Consider the following 20,672-nt stretch of genomic DNA (forward strand, 5'->3'; position numbering starts at 1 on the left):
CTACCCATGTCTCTGCAGACAGTTGATGGCCTACCCATGTCCCTGGAGACAGTCCATGACCTACCATTAATTTGCAGACAGTCGATGACCTGGTAATGTCCCTGCAGGCAGGCGATGACCTACCCATGTCCCTGGAGACAGTCCATGACCTACCATTAATTTGCAGACAGTCCATGACCTGGTAATGTCCCTGCAGGGCAGGCGATGACCTACCTGTGTCCCTGGAGACAGTTGATAACCTACCCTTGTCTCTGCAGACAGCCGACGACCTAACCATGTCTCTGGAGTCAGTCGGTGACCTGCCCATGTCTCTGCAGACAGTCCATGACCTATCATTACTTTGCCGACAGTCCATAACGTACCTATGTCCCTGCAGACAGTTGATGACCTATCCATGTCCCTGGAAACAGTCCATGACCTGCCACTACTTTGCAGACAGCCCATGACCTACCCATGTCTCTACAGACAGTTGACGACCTACCTATGCCTCTGCAGACAGTCGATGACCTACCGTGGCGCCATGCTGAATATTCATCGGTACCGACTGCGGGCCTCCTCCTGCCCGGACATCTACCGAAACTCCATGATCACCATCCTGTCTGAGGATGAGGACGAGGTGAGTATTCTGAGGACGAGCCGAAGACTGGGGGAACGAAGGGATGAGGTGAGGACTCTGAAGGCGAAGCGGGAACTTGGGAACGAACTGATGACTTTGGGAGTGAGCTGAATACCTGGGGATAAGGTAAGGACGAGGTACGAAATGAGGACTCTGAGGAAGAGGTGAGGAATCCGGGAACGGCTAAAGACGGGGCTGAGGGAGGAAAGGGGACGGAATGAGGACTCTGAGGAAGAGGTTAGGAATCCGGGAACGGCTAAAGACGGGGCTGAGGGAGGAAAGGGGACGGAATGAGGACTCAGAGGAAAAGTTGAGGACCCGGGGACAAGGTGAGGACTCTGAGGACGAGACTAGCACGAAAGGGATCAGATAACGAATGGTATATCGCGTATGGGCGTACCGAGTGGTCACCACAATGAATTCCTTGAAAACATAGACAATAACTTACGGCATTCCAAGCGTTTTAACATTTAATTAAGTGTGGTCGGAACTTTCATAATTGTCACATCTGCCGCGTCCGTATTCTGGTCGGCTTATGACGATTCAGAAATATTTGCTAATTGTCAGATACGTTAATATGTTTGGGGAACCAATCAGGCAAAAAAAAAACATGTGAGTGCAAGACCGGAGCAGGAAATTGCCTTTATCGTACGTATGTTGATAAGACAGCTCAAGTGACAACTTAGGTGTGACGTTTGATGACGCCACGTGCCGTGTTGTATACATTATCTTTCGTCGGAAATGATTTGTGCACAGGTCACTTAACAATATATATGGCAATTTGAAAGCTGGGCATTTCCATGGAGCTTTTTGCATCGTGTAACTGGGCTGTTATTCATCACAGTAACATTTAGAGCTACACTTTGTGGGTCAGAATCACGAATAGGTGGATATCTGGGCACAAACAAAGTATGCAGCTGTGGTTTGCGATGCCCATGACAGCACTTGTTCTGGTGGGCGAGGTAATAAGGGCCTGCCCCGCCTCCGGTGGGCGAGGTAGCAAGGACCTGCCCCGCCTCCGGTGGGCGAGGTAATAAGGTCCTGCCCCGCCTCCGGTGGGCGAGGTAATAAGGTCCTGCCCCGCCTCCGGTGGGCGAGGTAATAAGGTCCTGCCCCGCCTCCGGTGGGCCACCACCTCCAACGGAACACTAACCAAGAGCCAGCTTTGCGCTTGGATGTTTATGAATGTTGAGATTCAGATTTTACTCTAGCCGCAGTGCAGAGCCTACCTGATTACCAGTTGGAGAAGGGAGGGGGGGGGGGGGGGAGAGGTGCCGAGAACTCCACGACGGCTATTTGCTTTTCTAGGAATGCAGATTATATACCCTTATTACTGATTGCTCCTGATCGGTGAGGAGCGATGAGATATCGCGTAGGAGGGATGCCTGCGGACGAGTCCGGATTTGGCGCCATAGGAATGATTGCCGCGCACGCTCAGCACATGAAAATACGAGTCTAGTGGCGGGCGGATATCTGCGGACGAGTCTGGATTTGGTGCCATAGGAGTGATAGCCGTGCTCAACACATGAAAATATAAGTCCAGTGGCGGACGGACAAACTGATGATGGGTTTCGCTGAAGCGAGTCATGCTATTATATTATAAAATATTGTTATATTATATATGATGTTATAGCATCTCGACACTGTCTGCGAGCAGGTCAACACAACTTCGAGCCTATTCCAACTTGGAATTAAAAAGAGTTCGTTCTACCCACTCTCTGAAGCGATCACTATGCAAATGATTCCGCTGAAAACAGTTGGGGAGATGACCTATGGCATTGCTTTCATAAGCATCCAGATAGGACATGCATTTTGGTAGCGGAACAGTTAGTATGATGGTGTTCCATTTATTGCATTTGAAAGCTGAATGCATCATGTATACGACTGTGCATACGTCGAATTGGTTACGCTTCAAGCAACCCACCGACGGCTGGCTGGTTCAACTCCGACTCCGACTCACTAGAAAATTCCGAGATAATTGATCCCACATTGATTCGACAAGGATCCTGTCATTGCGGAGTCTATTCTGACCCAATCCGGAGCGATACTGATGTATGATGGTTGAGACTGATGTGTGATGGTCGAGACTGACGTATGATGGTTGAGACTGATTTATGCTGGTTGAGACTGATGTATGATGGTGCTAAGTGATTTTTACATCGTGGTCACGCTCAGTTTTTGTTGGCGGACGATGTTCCACCCTCGTTAAATTCCGTGTATTGTTTGCTACGGTGCGCCTCAATAAGTTGTCTTCACAACGCTCCTGCGTTTTGCCAGTTGCATTCATAAGCTAACTGAACGACATCATAACGTAAACAAAGCTATTAGTTACGCGTTGAAGCCGTGGCGTTCAACCATGTTTTCGTTTTGCAACCAATGAGAAAATCGGACTGTCGTGGTGATCCAGAGGTAATACTAAGCATGCATTATATTTTGTATTGCCTCTGGAGGAGAACGGAGTGGGCTGCGCAACACCGGTCACAGTTTCGCTTAGCCTTGCGTACATGCCGGATGGACGTCAGTCATTGTGAATATGTTTTGGCATCGAGGTCAACGCATTGACCCCAGCCGTAGACACGTGCATAACACACAGGGTATTAAAACATGCTCTGCCCAGGCATACCTGCCACCACTGACGTTCTGTGACAAAAGCTCACTGGTCGTTGGCCAGGTCGCTCTGTCTTAGCAACAATCTGGCGGGTCTTTTGTCAGTTTGTTCTAAAGGAGAAAATGACTCGAGCATCAGTCTTGAACATTAGTCCCGGGTCCGATGGCTGACCCTGAACCATTTCATTTCATTAGCATATCACGGCCTTTCATGTTGATTGCAGTGCTCTCTAATGGGCCTCTCCGGTCATCATTAAAGGGAGAACCTCGAGATTGCAGGCCCTGAAGGAGGACAAAACGGCTCGGTCGAGCAGTTTTGCTCAATCACCGCGCGTCAAACCGTCATTGCCCGACTTCACAGGAGGGCCGGCCCGGGATACGAATGTGGTAACGTGTCCGAATGTGATCCATGTATAGGTGCTATGCGGGGACGGGTTTGCTGGGTCAAAGCAACCGATACTCGCTTGACATTGAGTGTTGAGCACAATGTCGCTTGACATTGTGGCTTGAACCCGGCTGGGCGTTGTGGGCGGTCTCCATTGGTGTTCCAGCACTTGGCTGGCGGATACACGAGCGGCCAGGCTGTGTTGCACGGACAACAGTGAGTCACGGATCCTGCGGTGCTGGACAAATTCTACATAATGCATGATCCATATAGATAGACAGTATTAATACCGATGGAACTGTGGAGTTTGGCGCGATGTTTCATGTGCCTCCTTGAAAAAGATATGAGTTGATTACCCCCAAGCAAGATAAGAGAGACTTGTACCGTCTTCCAGAGGGCTGTGCCAGTAAATCTTATGTTTGTTACAATGTCGTTCAGTTTTGACTTTTTACTGATTTGGGTGTCACGCAATGCGAAACGAATTATTATGTTGTTCGTGCTGCGGTCTAGACGCTCCCCGAGCATTTCCGTGAACATTGCTGCGAACTTATGAGTATGCGTGCGTGCGTGCGTGTGTGCGTTCGTATTGATACGTTGTCCATTAGGTTGTCTAGCATATAGCCGATAAAACCCAGCTTTGACCCCTCTGGTGCCAGGATTTCTTGTTCAAAACAGTACGGGGAAAGTTGAAATTATTGGGGGAACGCGTACATTTTCTGGAAATCTGCATGACTCAGACAGTCCAGTAATCTATGGAAATGATCTCAATGCGAAATAATTATTTTGCATTGATGGCTAGCTTTGAAGACGCGTGTCATCTCCTCATTGGACCTTATGGTGCCGCCTGCGGTCTTCAGTGGAGAACAATGACCTTTAGCACTTTTATAAAAGTTTAAGCGGCACAATGTGGTGTTGATCTGGTGATTGTACGTCAGCTTTCTCATCCTAAATATTAGCTACCTTACCAAGGTAACACAGAAAGTTGGATGACAGCGAAGAGCTGCAAATGCTGTAAAATGTGGCCAATTTGTGCACGCTACGATGCTCTATCGTCCGTTCGCGGCCAGTACAGTCGTTTACAGTAAAGTATGATATCATTAGACCAGCGCGATCCCCGGTCCCCGAGTACCGTAGGGTTTTCCAGTGATGGATCGCATGTCCTAATGACTATACATTGCAACTCTGTCCAGGGCCGTGCTTTGTGTGAGTCGCTAGAATAGACAAGTAAGATACTTGAATATACTTATAGAGATGATACATTAAAAGAGATGGAATGCTTAAATAGTATACTTAAGATGAGCTACTTAGAAATGACATGTGTAAGGTAAGGTACTTAAAGATAATATACTTATGATAAGACACTTAATCCGGCATTGACCAGGGGTCAAATCCGCCCCCGCCCCGCCCAATATTCGTGATAATTCAAAAACTTCTTGATATATCGCTGCGAAATTTGCATTGGCTGCCGATAGCTGAGTTCTACATCTTGTGCCGAAATAGCAACTCAGATACCATGATCGGTCAAGCATGGTTAATGTCAGAGTGACACCATGTTTGTCGATTTTGGAGAAAAGTGCATAGCCATAGACAACCTGACACAGAAGCCGAACAAAATAACACATCTTATATAAATGTGGGCTATTAGCCAGTTATAGATATACCTGGTCTGTGTGGTGTGTCAGTATTGCACGTTGAAATATTGGCATGCCAAACACAAAAAAAGATGATAAAAAGTACACCCAACATTATTTGGCCTTCGACTCAACAGCGAAAATCTATCCAACTGCTTATTCACCAACGGGAGCATCCATTTCACCTTGCCCTTAGACGGCTTATAAACAACAGACAGCTCTTGCTTATCTCTCTGACACCCATAACTGCGGCTAAGTTCTCCCACTTCGAGTTTGGATGGCTTAAATGTGACGGCAATAAGTAAACCATGATAGACACATAGACCAAGGTTTCAGCTCTCCTTTGGACGGTACGTGTCCAGTGTGCCGCATACGTCCTGGCGTGGTTTCTCATTTGCAATCGGTTCAAGCCGTTTTCATCGCAGAAGCAGTACTGGGCGGTGTGTTGCATGACCGGGCTTCCTGTGCACACAAAACTGCTTTCGGTTTTGGTTGAAGGGTGTGAAGAAGGCATGGTTGGGAAGGCATTGCCTACTGTTGTCTTATGTTTTGATTTCACTCGAATAGCGTTCTACGCTGACGGCCAAGGAACCTGCATACTGTTAGACGGACAGCCAAGTCATCGGGCACGAGTGGATGTTTGAAATCGTTTTGCGCGGAGAGCAAAGACTTCGCGGTCGCTTCTCATCGGTTGTTTTATTGTCACCGTTGTCGTTGGCTTCTTAAAGTTATGCATTCACCAAACGCGTATTCATGGCCATTTGTAGCGATCCGTCACAGGTATTGCGTGGAGCATGGTCGTATTGACTCTCGGAATATTGTTTTTCCTCAACTTCTTTTGTCAGGAGGATGTCTCATGTCGGATCCATCCGCTTTTGTCGCAAAAAACGGCGTCGAAGGCGCCCTCGTTAGTGATGGCCACTTGATGCATTCAGGGCGTGTGCGAACCGGAACACGTGAATACTTGTTCACTTGTTCGTGCAAACAAGCGCACTCACGTCTCGCCCATCTGTCACGCTGATTGGCTGTTTGTCTACTCGCCACCAAACGAGCGGTGTCCACTCGTCACCAAACGAGCGGTGTCCACTCGTCACCAAAACGAGCGATGTCCACTCGTCACCATACGGGCGATGTCCACTCGTCACCATACGGGCGATGTCCACTCGTCACCGAACGTGCAATGTCCACTCATCACCATACGGGCGATGTCCACTCGTCACCGAACAACTGGTATCCACTCGCCACCGGACATTCAGTGTCCACTCAACACCGAATGTTTAGTGTCCACTTGTCACCGGCCAATTAGTGTCCACTCGTCACCAAACATTCAGTGCCCCCAAGTCACCAATTATTTAGTGTCCACTCGTCACCAAACGTTTAGTGCCCACTCGTCACCGAACATTAGCACGTGCCCGGTTGGCCGGCGAGATACCCTTCGCTCGGGTGGAGCGTCAATTTGACCCCCCCCCCCCCTCCCTCTGAGATCTCGGGAACTAAGAAAGCTAGAGACACCACGTTTATAGGGTGTGTTGACCTGTACGCGAATTCACTTCGGTCAAAGTTTGAGGCTCCTAGGTCATGACGTTTGGGTCAAATAAGGTCAAACGATGTCAAACTCCAGGTTGGCCTTCAAAGTGCCCCATAGCCTAGATAACTTTCTAAGCAAAAGTTCACAAGCTTGTTTAAGGTCGGTGACCCTGTTTGACCTTTTGAACGTTATGGTGACCAAAATCATACGAGACTACTCTGAGTTTTGCATTCGAATAAGCGAGAAAAATTACCTTAGGCAGTATGTTCTTAAAAACAAAATGTTGACCCGCGTCATCTTAGGTCAGTGACCTATTCTGACCTCTATCAAGTCAATGGAAGATGTATAATGCGGTTCCTGCCATAGATAAATTCGAAATGAGCACCAATAATTATCCCATGCAGCAAGCCCTGGAGTCATAAAACAGTTCGGTTTTGACCTTGGTTTGATATTTATACCTGACCTTAGGTAAACGTTATTTGCTCATTCAATATTGGTGTTGCCTAAGAAAGCATCTCAGAGAGGTATGGCTTCGTCAAACACCCCGTTGTTGCATCATATTGAACGATTCCCTAGAAATTGGCTTCGCTGAAACCATGGCCTGACTTTTACCTGCCATAGGCTAGCGACCTTACAAGGTACACCTTAGTTTTGTCATATCATACGATCCGCTATTCAGTTGTCTACAGCTGTGCAAAATTTGGCGCGGCTATGCCGTGCCGTTCGGAAACCATTCCGGAAAAACCTTCGGGTGAGTCAATTTGACCTCCCACCTGAGTGCGTGTTAAGTGTCCACTCGTCGCCGAACATTCAGTGTCCACTAGTCACTGATTATTCAGTGTCCACTCGTCACTTAACATTCATTGTCCACTCGTTACCGAAAATTTAGTGTCCACTCGTCACGGAACCTTCATTGTCCACTCGTCATCGAACATGAAGTGTCCACTCGTCACGAAAAATTTAGTATCCACTCGTCACGGAACCTTCATTGTCCACTCGTCATCGAACATGAAGTTCCACTCGTCACGGAACATTAAGTGTCCACTCGTCACCGAACATTCATTGTCCACTCGTCATTGAACATTAAGTGTCCACTCCTCTTCGAACGCTGGGTGCACAAGCGTCACCGACGCGTTCAGTGACTTCCGATACCAAGGGCGTCACTGAGTCACTTGACATTCAGTACGGCTCAGAGGCCGGGCTGCTCACGTTATTGGCTGATGCTCTGCAGCAGGTGAAGGAAGCCGAGAGCCAGCATGGCGTCACAGTGCGCTTGTTGTGCGCCGAGTTACACCTAGCACAGAACGCTTCTTTCGACTGATGATACGACTGGAAATGGGGCTGGTGGTGCGTCTGTCGATATTGAGCTGTGCTCTTGCTGATAAGGCTATCATAAATTTAGTCAACAGAGGTAATGCTTTGCCAAAAATGAATGTTTGCTACGAGTTCTCGCTGATATGTACAAGGTCAGATGGTTGTCAGGCCAAGACCTGGCTGTGCAAGGTCTGGTCAGATGTCGTTTCTTGCTGAACCTTGATATTTTCCAGCTTTACCTGGTCACATTACGAGACCATATACGTATCAACATGGGCACAAGTGCCTTTCTGGTTTAATTTGAGCTCAGTGATGCGAGGCTTGATGTGTTTTGAAGACATTTTTGGATACAGGGCATCGTTTATGTTCGAAACAATACACATCTATCAGCTCCTTTCATCCCGGCTTGTTTTACTGGGGTTGTCAAAAACCACAAACCGCATATCACGAGCTGTTTCAAAGCCATCGCCGACAGCGCTTGTCAATCGGTGCATGCTTCCGCGGCCCATGCTCGGCGGCAACACCGCCACCTGGCAGCGAACATGGCTCGCCTTATGCTGTCATCACGCTCCGAATTCAGCAGCGCACCGCATTCGGAGTGTCGGGTCCAAAGCCTGGCGGGGAGCAATATCTCACTGATTCTGCGAGATAATGCAAGCGGTGGGCTTGCGCTGGCCGCGGCGAGCTTTGGCAGCGGCCTGCCTCCGCCGCGCCGCGCCATTCGGTGCGGGCTCGAGCCTAGGCGGCCAGCGGCGCCCGACGACGTCGGAAATCACGCTCCCGACTGTGCGCGGAAGCCTGCCGCCGTCTGGCGGCGGCAGCCCCCCCCCCCTCACACACACACATAGGCACGCACACGCGCGTTTCCAAGACCGAGGTCGGGGAGGTGGTCCTCGCTGCCTGCGAGATGGAGCGGCGACATATTGAGGCGGCTGATGGTGTCTGCGACCTTGGCTGTTCCCCGGCGTCACATGCCCGGAGGAATGACGGTCATTTATCTGGGACCCCCAGTCTGGGGAGGGTCTGGCGCCGCCTGGTGTTGTGATAGCTACCGGGGGAGGACTCACGCTCCATCCAGCCAGCCCCTCTCTCTTGTTCTCTCCGAACCTCTCTCCTCTGCCCTGCAGAGGCGCCTGTACTGCGTCTCCTCTGATGGAGTGGTATTACACGCTGCCGGTGATCTCGGCTGCACTTACTGAGCTCCATGCTTAAACAATGGTGACGGATGAGGCGGCCTTGTCTTCTAAATAATGCAGGGCAATATGTGGGCGTCAAGGCAACGGCATCGATTGCGTTCTAAATCCCCGAAGGTCATTTGGGGGGTCGTTCGATTTGCTGCATAGGCGAATATCGGGATTTCTTTGTTCTGCTGGGCTCGTGATGGATTCAGGATGGGCGTTGGCTGCATGTTTTGTGATGCCTTACGTGCTACGGTCTTTTGTATTTGCTTATACTGAACCGTACGTATCACATAAAATAGGCTGATTGAGTCAGGTCATTTAAGCTAGGGGTATTTGGAGTGGGACCGTCCTTGCTGCTCTGAAAACTCGTTAAATGAATTGCAATGAAAGGAGGAACGTGCCAGCAATAAAATGGTTCATAATAGGACTCAACTGCTTACGGTTGCAAGTTTCTGAAAAAATGCGTAACCGAACCATGGCTGAAATCCAATCCCCGTAAACAAATTTAAACCTGCCGCTTCTCTCATTCTCTCAAGAGAACCAATTCCACTGTTAATGGCTCTCGCCCCACGGGCAGATGGTGACTTAATCTGGATGTGAACAAATTTGGTCCGTATTTAAATGTTCACCGGCGAAAACACCGAGTTGGCGAAGACCGGGACCACGCAATGCGAGCGCGTGGGCTAGGGAACACTCGGGACGGCTCAACCACTCGGGACTGCTCCTCCGGTGGTGGCAGCGGTACGCGGATCCGGGTCCGGATCCTGAACCGGACGGATCTCAGGTACCCTGCTGACGGGTGTAATTTGGCTCTCGTCTGCACAGCCCAGATGGATGGCGTCCATTCCTTCCCCGTCCCGTCCCGGAGGCTCTCTGAAGGTCGTCATTTGGACTGAGAAAGTCGCCATCGCCCAGGTCTGGCGCTGAGGTTAGTGTTGGGTTTTCTGAGCCGATGTCGTGGGACAGGACAGGAAATTTGGGGGAATGATGACAACATAAAAAGCGATCGGAAATGTGAAAGCAATCAGAATGGACCTTGATCGAATCATTATTATTGCATGAAATCCTTTCACCGAATATTCCGTTTGTTTACAAAAGATCATAGTGCTGAAAACAAGTGACATTATTTCAGGACAATGTATGTCAAGCTTTGAGCAACATGACAAGTCAATGACAATGTATGTCAAGCTTTGAGCAACATGACAACCCTCGAGAGTTTGCATAGTTCCCACAATAGACTGCATTCGGCAGTGTGATGAATTGCATATGTGATCCACTTCGTTTTGGGCAGCGTCCAGGTGCATTGATGTGCTTACAAAGGCGCGACATGTTCATCTGAGCCAGAAATTCAAAATTAATGATAAAGGCAATGATTTCGGCCCGCTGGCCAGGATCCAAACTCGGCCTCGTCGGTGGAGGCGATGACACTGTGCACCATGAACAGTATGTATCCACCTGCACACTACGCAACTAATTTCTTCCAACGGTGAGAGGCGTATTGGGCAGCCGAGCTATCGTTTGCACCCCTGTGGAAATATGTTATGTAATAAACGTGATATAATAAATAAAAATAAAATAATAAAGTGGGAGGTGTGCCGAATAAACAGAAATAATCCGTGCGGACGTTTCCCAGTATTGAACCTTCAACCTCAGCCTCCCTGGTTCTCAACCCCTACATCACAGATCTCTGGTCGTCGCTGGTCCGTATGCCTCAAAGCAGACGTTGCACGAAGCGTGGTGATGGGGCTCTCGCGCCTCTCACGGTGTGATCTCCTGCGCCTGTCGGCACCCGCCAGCAACACTCGACTGGAGCGCGCAGACCCGGCGCGGGATGGGGTTCCCCGCGATGGGGTTCCCCGCCTCCCTGCGTTCGTCAGCAACACTTCACCGCAGCGCTGACAAACATGCCTCGAACGATGGACGATCTGCTGAGCTGTGATGAGGTCGGTACGTCAGGGTTAGCTGTGATGAGGTCGCCACCACCACAGCCGATCGATCGTTTTGGCGCGGCTCGGCCTCGACCCCAGCGTGCTGGGTCCTGCAGCTCCTGCTCTGAAACGCGGGCACGACAGACGCCAGCTGGCAGCTGACGCCAGCTGACTGAAAGAGGCAAGCATTGAGTTGAAAAGTACGGGAAGGGTGTTGGGAGGAGTTGGGCGGGGGTGGTGTGCGTAATGTTACGTAAAGATTGCGTGCAAGCACTGTCGCCTCCAGAACGCAGGAACCCATTATCGCTGTCACCGTTTCCTTTCTGATGACAGTGGTAATGCCCCTCTTTTTTGAGCGTGTTGCCAGGTTAACCAGGCGACAGACTGTGTTTTCTGTACTGGTTTCTTCGCCGTCTTACAGCATCTGACTTTTGGTTGTGGGTGCTGAGTGAAAAAGCAAAACTGCGGCTTGAGGTAAGAACGAAACAGCCCTGGTGAATTAGCAATTTGCACAAAACTGGTATTGTAGGGCATTCTATAGCAGAAGTTGACATTGCATACCATGCACAGGCTGGTCTCAGTGATTGTCAAGCTGTTAAAGTTGTACAGCTTTTTATCCCGAAAGTTGCTACCTTCCCAGGTAAGTGCTTTCTTGTTAAGTGTATGCTCAAACACACTTCTTCTTGAAACTATGCCGCACATCGAAAGTTGTGTTTTATTTGCAGTTGCATTCTGAAAGAGGAGCGAGTCTCAAACAAATACTGAAGGAAACCGATGCTTAACATGTTGTACAGCTGTTATGACCACGTCATGACATGATTGAAATGTCATGCAGGTCACCAAAATACAACGAGGAAATTCGGGCACATAGTGGTCAGTGTAGCCACCTGCCAGGCGATGCGATTGCATGTGTAGTATCTTTCTCACTTGAGGGACGGATGCCGGGGCAACGTAATACACACCTGGTGTTCTACTGACCTAGTTATATTTTTAGGGGGACCAACAATGTAGTTTCTTATTCAGTTAGATAATTGCGTAGCCCCTCCACTCAGCTTTGAGGGAAGTCTAGTCAAATGCAGGCAGAAAGCACTTCATTTACTATTGATTTGGATCTCTTCTCCTCAGCCCCCCCCCCTCCCCCAAAGTACGCACCAAGCTACACCCGTTTGGGGCTTTAGAATATTGCTGTTGTGAGCTCGGGGCTCTGAGATCAATGTCTCAGCGGCGGACGTTATTTCCTCCATACCGGGAAAACCATCCCTGCACAGTTGGCATCTGCTACATCTTTTCACCGACGCAAGCTGTTTTTCTGTATCACTTCCTTGCGCTTTTGTCCCGTATTAAGCTCGCATTTTCTTGCGGAAAATATGCCTGTTCTCCAATGCAATATTCTTCCCTAGAGCTGGACGCGTCTGCAAGCTTGACTTGGAGTGCCAGAGCGAGTGTCCAAGGAAGCTTTTGACGTTTCGGTCTTACTTTACGATCATTTAATGAATGAAACGGTGATAAGGCCCATAACATTATATCTGATTAATATGTAATGCCTTACTTAAGCGTTTTCTCAAAACCGGTGCCAAGATCTCAATATTTTCAGATGTAATTTAGCGTGACGTGATGTATTTCTTCACCAACTACGGGATCGCACGAAGCACCGTAGCACCGCGCGTACAGGATATTCGCTAGCATTTCGGTTTGCTCAGTGCTCCTTTGCTGCACGCTCTGTCGAGAGATGGTTTCGTTGCTTGAAGTATGGTTCGCAGAATTCTGCGTTTGATGACGTGCAGGGCTGTGGGTCTGCGTAGGTGGGTTGCCAGGCTCAGTCTGCGGAGCGCGTTGAAAGGAAGCACTGTGTGGGAGTGACGTCAGCGTCCTTTAAGTTCGCCTGCAGCACCCTTCTACCAGCTGTTTGCAGTGCGTCACACGGTGCTGTGGATGGCTGTCGGCAGCGTCGTTTTCGTCTTACAATGCCCGCAGAGAACAGTTGTTTATTTCTAGCGTATATTCATGTAGAATGATATGCGTATATTCATGTAGAATAGTATGCACTGGAGCCAGAAACACCAAGAAACACCCAAACTTCAGACACAGCCGTCTCACCACGCTAGGGCATTTTGGTGAGCCATCTCCTGCCGGGAGTGTCGGCCCGCCTTCAGCTCTATGTTGGCCAGGTGGCGCCCGCGTCACTCGCGTGCAGCCCTGACGGCGGGTGGCGGCGCCCGAGACGACCCTCAGTGAATGGCCATCGCACGGTATCATCATGAGTGGGCCGGTTGCGGTTGGTCAGCGATGTTTGCGGTCGCATGTGTACCCGTGACACGTTCGTTGGCCCTCGCGAATGCACGACCCATGATATGTTGTTGGGAACTGTGGCGCTGTCTGCCGCTTTGGGCATCTGGATTTGCTGGACGAGGATTGCTGACAGGGAGTGAACATTGAAGTGGTGCGTTTCGGCAGAATCACGTAACAAATGTGTCGCTTTGCGGCGCAACAGCGGCCGGTGAATTTCAGGCGGGCGGGTTGTCAGAGTTCAATACGGGTGCGGTATTTATTGAGTTCGGACTTCGGAAAATTCTGCGACGATGGTAGCTGAAACTCACTTTTTACTCTTCGACAGGGACGCGTCATTTTGTTTGAAGTCACAGCTGATGTGGCCTAAGGTATAAGCTTTTAATAGGCGTAACGCATGATGATTTAATAAGCAACGTCATTGAAACGAAGCACGACTCTTAAAACCGCCCGTAAGTTGCCATCAACCGTCTGTTTAAGAAATCACGCGATTAATTTTGAAATGCGACGCGTATTTTGTGTTCCTGAGCGTCCACCTTTCGGCGAAGTACTTGGCTTGTGCACGGTTGGGTGGCTGCCGACGGCCCGGGTGGCGTGAGCGCGATGGCAGGAGTGCAGTGTCGGTGCGCGAGTCTGATGCACCGAATGGCAGGCGGGCCACCTGACGGTCTTCCAATCCTCCCCCGTCTGGTGCACACAGCCCTGTCTCTGATGCCGCGCTCGTCTCCCCCCCCCAGGGCTGTTGGAGCTGCGTGCGGGACGTGCTGCGCGTGCTGCAGAAGATGCTGGACGTCTCTTTCTTCCGATTGCCGGCATTCACGCTGTTTGCGCTCTCCAACTTCGTGTTGTACATGTTCTACGACGTGCCGTACGTGTACCTGGCCGACCACGCCATCAGTGGCGGCGCCACCGACGAAGAGGCCAGCGTCCTCATCTCCGTCATCGGCATCAGCAACGTGGTCGGCGTGGTGAGTACTCCACGAGCGGCCGGGTTCAGACAACATCATAGATAAAAACGCGCTAGGAAAAAAGCAGGTGACATACTGTATCACTGTAATGACACATGTGATACTGACATGCCAAGCGCGGACCAACCACCGCTGCCTGACGAAAGGCGAAGCAATATGTCAGGTTAAGTCAGGGCTTAGATCAATAGATTATGCGCTGCGATTGTCCTGCTGGACAGGTCAGTCTGAGGTGAAGGGAACCATGAGGATGTAACTCCACTCGCTGTGGAATGCCTAAGTACGCAGCACCTATCATTACGCTCCATGATCCCATGGCAGATCGCCGTTGACTGCCGATGATCACACTTTGGCTGAATGAGGATTGGCGAGTTGAGACACAGCTTGCAATCGACTGGCGAGTTGAGACACAGCTTGCAATCACCTTGCGAGTTTAGACACAGCTTGCAATCACCTTGCAAGTTGAGACACGGCTTGCAGTCGGCTGTCGACTTGAGACACAGCTTAATCTTCTAGTCCTATGTCGCCCATAAACCGCCTAAGTTTCGCTTTCCTGTCCTCACTCCTCCGACAACAAAAAATGATTACATGGTAAGACTTTGCTAAGCAACTTACAAGCGTACAATGTAGTTCCAGTATCTCATGTATAGCTCGGATTTAGGAAGTTAGTTTGTCAATATTCCTTCGTGAAAAACCATGGACAGTGTGTTGCGTCTACGTCTCGCTTTGACAGCCACGGAAGTGATGGGAAAAACAGTAAAATATTTGAAGTATCCGTATGTCTCGTGATGAGTTGGTTTTCATCTGTAATATGAAGTTTCATCGGCTGAAAGACCACGTAAGCATGGGTCTGTTTCTGCGTCATGTCATGTCATTGGGGGTTTACGACGCACTCAGCTGCTGAGGCTATATGGCGTCACCTGCCTCTCACCCTGGCAGGAGGGGCGGGCACCGCGGGGAATCGAACCTCGTACCTCTTGTTTCCCAGACGAGCAGCGGTCAACGCAAGCCCCTTAACCATTACACTACCGGCACCCCTCTGTTTCTGCATCAAACCATCGCTAACATCTCCATGCGCCACTGGGAAAAGACATGGCCCAGCTCCCGTCAGGCTGTCTGATTTCCTTCCTTGTACCCTAACTATCTTAACGATTGCTGTCTTCTTTTCACGGATCGATTTTCCTCCGCTTAATTCTTGATCCCCTGTCCCTAACCACATGTGTTAGGGGCAAGGAATCGAGCGGATTGCTGTGTTGTTTGGTTCTTCCCCCGCCCTGGTGCTCGCATTTCCTGCCAGGGTGAGAAGCAGGCGACGCGTGCAGCTGTGTGTGACATTGGGGCTTTACGACGCACTCAGCTGCTGGAACAATATGACGTCAACTGCGGCTCACCCTGGCAGGAAGGGCGGACATGGCGGGGAATTATACCCGTACCTCTGACTTCTACACGCGCTGCTTAACCACTACACTATGGGTAGCTCAGCTTCAGCAGCGGAGTGCGTCGCAGAGCCCCAATGACGACTGCTCTAGTATGTGAGTCCGGATATATAAATTCACGTTTACAGGTCCTAAACCTATACAAGATGATGATTCTGGTGGGCGCTTTAGCCGCAGATGGTAGCAGCTTCGTATTTGATGAATTTTGCGTGGCGTATGTTTTGCATCCCTTTGTTGTTGAATTGATGACATTCATTATACTTGTACCTCGCACTCTTAATGCAGTTTCAATTTGGTCATATATCGTACTGCGTCATTAAAGTCGCAACAAAAAGTCCGCGTTAGCCCGAGCCATCAGCTGTTCACAATATCCACTGGTCGGCTAGCCACCGTACACTGGTTAGCCGCAATTAACTTTGGAATCAGATATCGTGCGGGATTCGATGATGTTTGGCATGTAACGTAATCCTATTCTGCCATATGATCTCCGAAGCAGTAAGCCTCGAAATGAAGGTATTCATAATGATCTAGAGGAAATGAATGCGCCCATTGCATGCATATCTTAGTACCACGCCTGATTTCCAGGTCTGCGCACAGGGTGATTATTTTTGCCATTTTTCCATATAAAAATGGCAAAGCTAAGCACATTCAAGCTGCATGGGCGATGTCTGAGAAATTTTTCGGCGAGCTCCCCAAATTCCAGCGACGCCTACAATGTTGCGTCCCCCCGCCCCCCGCCCCCCCCCCCCCCCCCCCTTGTTACAATGTTCTGAGTCCAGCACTGGTATGTTCTGCATAATGTCAACCGCTTACAACCCTTCGTAACTTAAGCCATTATTTGTTTCTTGGCCGCTTTAAGTACAGCTGGGGTCAGTCAGTGGGGCGTTGCACTTAGCATCTGGACATAATCCTCTGTCTACTTCACGAGCGCGGTGCGATAAGACATGATGGCAAATGCGCATGCCGCAGATCGATCGGGAAGAGCACTCACCGACGTGGCCGCCTAGACATATGCACACTGGTACTTACCCGCCCACTTATGTCTCGCTCGCAAATTCGTACTCGCTCGTATACTTACATACGATGCATTCATCGGCTCAATAAGCGCGCTGCTGCCCGCCCAGCGCGTGGCCTTGCGCTGTGTTCCAAGTGGCCTGCCGAGCGCCGGCCGCGCTTCATTCAGCTCGCAGCGACTGCACCACGTGGCACGTGGCGGCTGCACCACGTGGCGTCCGCGTGCGCGTCCCGATCGGCCCCGCGGCATTGTCGGAGCGGCGCGCCGGCATTGATTTCAGGCGGCCACTCCATCGTTGCGCTCGCGCGTCATTAGTGGTGGCGGGCGGCCGTCGGCCCGCCAGCCGGTGCTCGGCGCTCGGCTGCTGGAGGTGGCAGCCGCTCCGGCGGGGGCCGCTCGACCTGTGCTGCCGCCGCGGCCTGCGGCGAATTGACGTCGGCGAAGTGCGTTCGATGGCGTGCCCGGAAATGCCGCCGCCGCTGGAGACCGAGATGGCGATCCTGGTGTGGTTAGCACGGCTCGAATTCCGGACCCCAGCTTGAATCCCAGCCGCTGCAGATTACAATGGCCCTGATACAATCCGCGTAGCAGAATGCGCCGCTCATTTCAGAGTGCTTGTATGTGTCCATAAATGATCTAGCTACCACGGGATGTAGCGTAACGTTAAGCCTACGAACGGTTCCAACCCCCTCCCCTAGGTTCTAAAAAATGGACAAGTCAGAGGCACAGGGAAAACGGCATTGGAAGGGTTTCCTCGATCTGTGTGATAGTTGCGACTATTTTATGGAAATTGGCATGGGCATGTCAAATTAGGTCATAGGGGTCGAACTAGCTTTTTGTAGGTCCCATGCCATCTCAAGAACTAAGCGTGCTACGGCAGTACGGAAAATGCGCTATGTAGCTCTTGGGAAAACTCAGAAATGCACCAGTGGACGTCGTCAGGTAATACCTGTGATGTCATGTCCGATAAAAGGGCTGACTGCTATTGGTAAGTTGGCCCGTCCAGCTATGTAAAGAAGTAAACAAACCGCATCACTTTGGGATAACAGCGTTAGAACTACCTTTATGGCCGTGTCATATGTTTTATTACAGTATAAATCGTATGACCTTCTAAAAGTAGCATTGGTTATCAAGGTCATCATGTGACCCGGGTTGACCTTGGATGACGTGGAGAGGCAACGGTAATTGCAAAGGCCTTCAGGTTTCAGGGTGATGCAATTAATAAAATCAGTCTAAAAAACCTCTTTGCAGCGCATTTCTTGCCGACAAGAAGTTTTTTATATCAGAGACATGTGATGTCTGTCTGTCACACATGGCTTAAGCATAGCCCACGCGACACTCGCCGGCAGGTGGACTGAGCTAAAACCCGTGTAGGTGATCCCGCCAACCCGGTTACACCCATGATAACCAACGATGTTTCATCGTAATACCCCCACACGAAGTCGTATGCGTATGTATAAGTTCCTGACTCCTCCGTCGGTAACGCAGAAAGCTCTTACACCGCACTTTTTAACCATCGTTTTTGTTGAGCTGTCAGCATTTTCGTCCACCTAAGACTGGGCGCGGAGATAATAAACAGCAAGAGCCAGAACGTGGCGGCACCAAACACGTGACAAGCGCTTACCAGCTTCGGAGTCCGCAGTGAACTAACGGATATCTGTAGACGTATGTCGGCTGGTTGGAGGAGCTCACTCCTCGCCGGTCGTCTGACCAACAGCTTGCCGCTGGCTGGCTCACTGTCGAGCCAGGTGTCATCCGTCCTTCGGTGCGGCCGCTCGTGGCGCGGTGCGGAAACTTCGACGCCTTCCATGCGGAGGAGACTTCGTCGGTCTGCGATGGCATGTGATGTGTATGGGCTCGAACGGCTCCACCGCAAATGGGTATCATCCGATGCCGCGGACTCCAGCAGAATTGCCGGCGTTGTACAGCCGCTTAATTAGTGCGCCTTGCCGGGAAGGCCTTTACGCACATTATTTTGGCTAGTCTCAGACAAGGATTTTCTCATTAAGCTCGCTTTGTGCCCGCGGCTTTTCTGGGGCGACTGGAATCGTCTGATGTGTAACCCAAGGGGTTGGTTAGTATGCCTAGCCCTTAAGTCTTCGCAGTTGTTACCGCTGCGAAGATGAGAAGCTCTGGGAAACGAATGTCAGTGAGACGATTGCATTACTAAATAACTTGGCCGGGCTGCAGCTCTCCGGGCGAGGAATTCGTCGAATGCAATTTTTTGCGCGGTGGTCTTGCATTGTCATCCAGCCGACTCAAGAGTGCTTTATAAGCTGATGCTTATATTTGATATGTTATATATAATATGCATTATATGCATGTATATATATATATATATATATATATATATATATATATATACATATATATTTATACGCTGCGAACGAGCTTTTGCTGTTCAATGGTACGCTTTGTGCGTGCATCGTCTATAATGTTTCGCATTTGAAGCAATACATTTGCATTGGAGTGTACGTTTTGCTCATCCGGCAGAGGTCAGTTGCTTCGATGTCATAGCTTCAGGCCACATACACCAGGTTCAAATATCAACAATGGATTATCTAAATACCGCATCCAAGCCGCACGTAACTCTGACTATCAAAAACTAAGCGTCGAAGGAAAAGTCAGGTAATACTAATGACGTTTTGGTCTAGGACGCTTTAGCAAACCAATGCTAGACTTTACGAGCCCCATAGTGTGGAAAACTGAAATCCTTTGTGAAATCATCTCGTTGTTTTAGTCTGCTTGGTCGAACTCAAGGCATCGACTAAAACACAGTTTGGGCGATCTTGTCCTGTTCAAACGCATGCGGCTGTCGTGAGCTGGATATCACCTTTTCTTGCCACTACCTGCCTGCCTTTAAAATGCGCGCATTTTGTTACACCGTATCACTTAAACGTGATTTTTCAAATACCGTTTTCGCTTTTGCCCCTGCCGTTTGCCTTAGTTGCACATCATCCATTAAGATGCCAAATTTTGTGAGCGTTTTTACTCGCTCGGCCCGATTGTATTGTGAATCATCCGTGACGTGTTAAAGACATCGCAAACAGCTCGCTGGCTATGTCAACGATAATCACCATTTTCGCGCGCACTAAATCTGCCGGATACACTTTGGATGGCGTCTAAGGGGGGCAGCCTGAGGCAGATGCTCCCAGTGAGTGCTCACGACGAGCTAACGACATCCAAATAAATGTTCTATGCTAACGACATCCAAAGAAATGTTCTGTGCTAACGACATCTAAAGAAACCGTTCAGCGGAAGTCGAGCTCTGAAAGGATGGAAATCTGGTGGTCGACGAGGGCTGTCGGCACTGAAGCCAACTTAAAAGCGCTCCACTCAGCCGAGGACCTGCCGGTGGAGCGTCTCCTGGAGGCGACCGCCCGTTGGAGAGGTGGCCACTACGAGAGTGGCATTGTCCGGCGCGCCGACGAGGGCCTCCAGACTGATATCACGGAGGTCGCGGACGTCGCGAATAGCCGTCCATTGATCTACGCTCCGTGCAGGCCGATAGTCTGGAGGCACTGATACCCGATCACCTACTCTTCTGACACTCGATGGTCTGCTGCCGCCCGAGATCTTCAGCGACAGTGACGCCTCCAGCCGGCGGCTCTGGCGTTAGGCGCAGGCCATAGCTAACCAGCTCTCGAAACGTTGGTTGTGGGAGTACGTGCCCGGGCTAGCCTGTGTCACCAGCAGAAGACAGGCGAGACAAGGAATCTGGCCCGTGGTGACTTTGACCTGCTGGTAGAATACGACGTGCTGCACTGGCGATGGACGCTC

The 20,672-nt window shown here is 50.2% G+C and overlaps 1 protein-coding gene across 1 annotated transcript in view; it reads left to right on the forward strand.

Annotated features, from left to right (window-relative positions):
• The first annotated feature begins 275 nt into the window (after nt 1-275).
• The window catches only part of LOC119113453 (monocarboxylate transporter 12), a 93,550-nt gene continuing 73,153 nt past the window's right edge, over nt 276-20,672 (forward strand). The window contains exons 1-3 of the mRNA XM_037237765.1: nt 276-286; nt 496-616; nt 14,214-14,444. Coding sequence (XP_037093660.1) covers nt 276-286; nt 496-616; nt 14,214-14,444 — 363 coding nt within the window. The remainder of the gene's footprint in view (nt 287-495; nt 617-14,213; nt 14,445-20,672) is intronic.

Source organism: Pollicipes pollicipes, unplaced genomic scaffold (assembly GCF_011947565.3).
Source record: "Pollicipes pollicipes isolate AB1234 unplaced genomic scaffold, Ppol_2.1 Scaffold_7262;HRSCAF=8765_pilon_pilon_pilon, whole genome shotgun sequence".
Taxonomy (NCBI): Eukaryota; Metazoa; Arthropoda; class Thecostraca; order Pollicipedomorpha; family Pollicipedidae; genus Pollicipes; species Pollicipes pollicipes.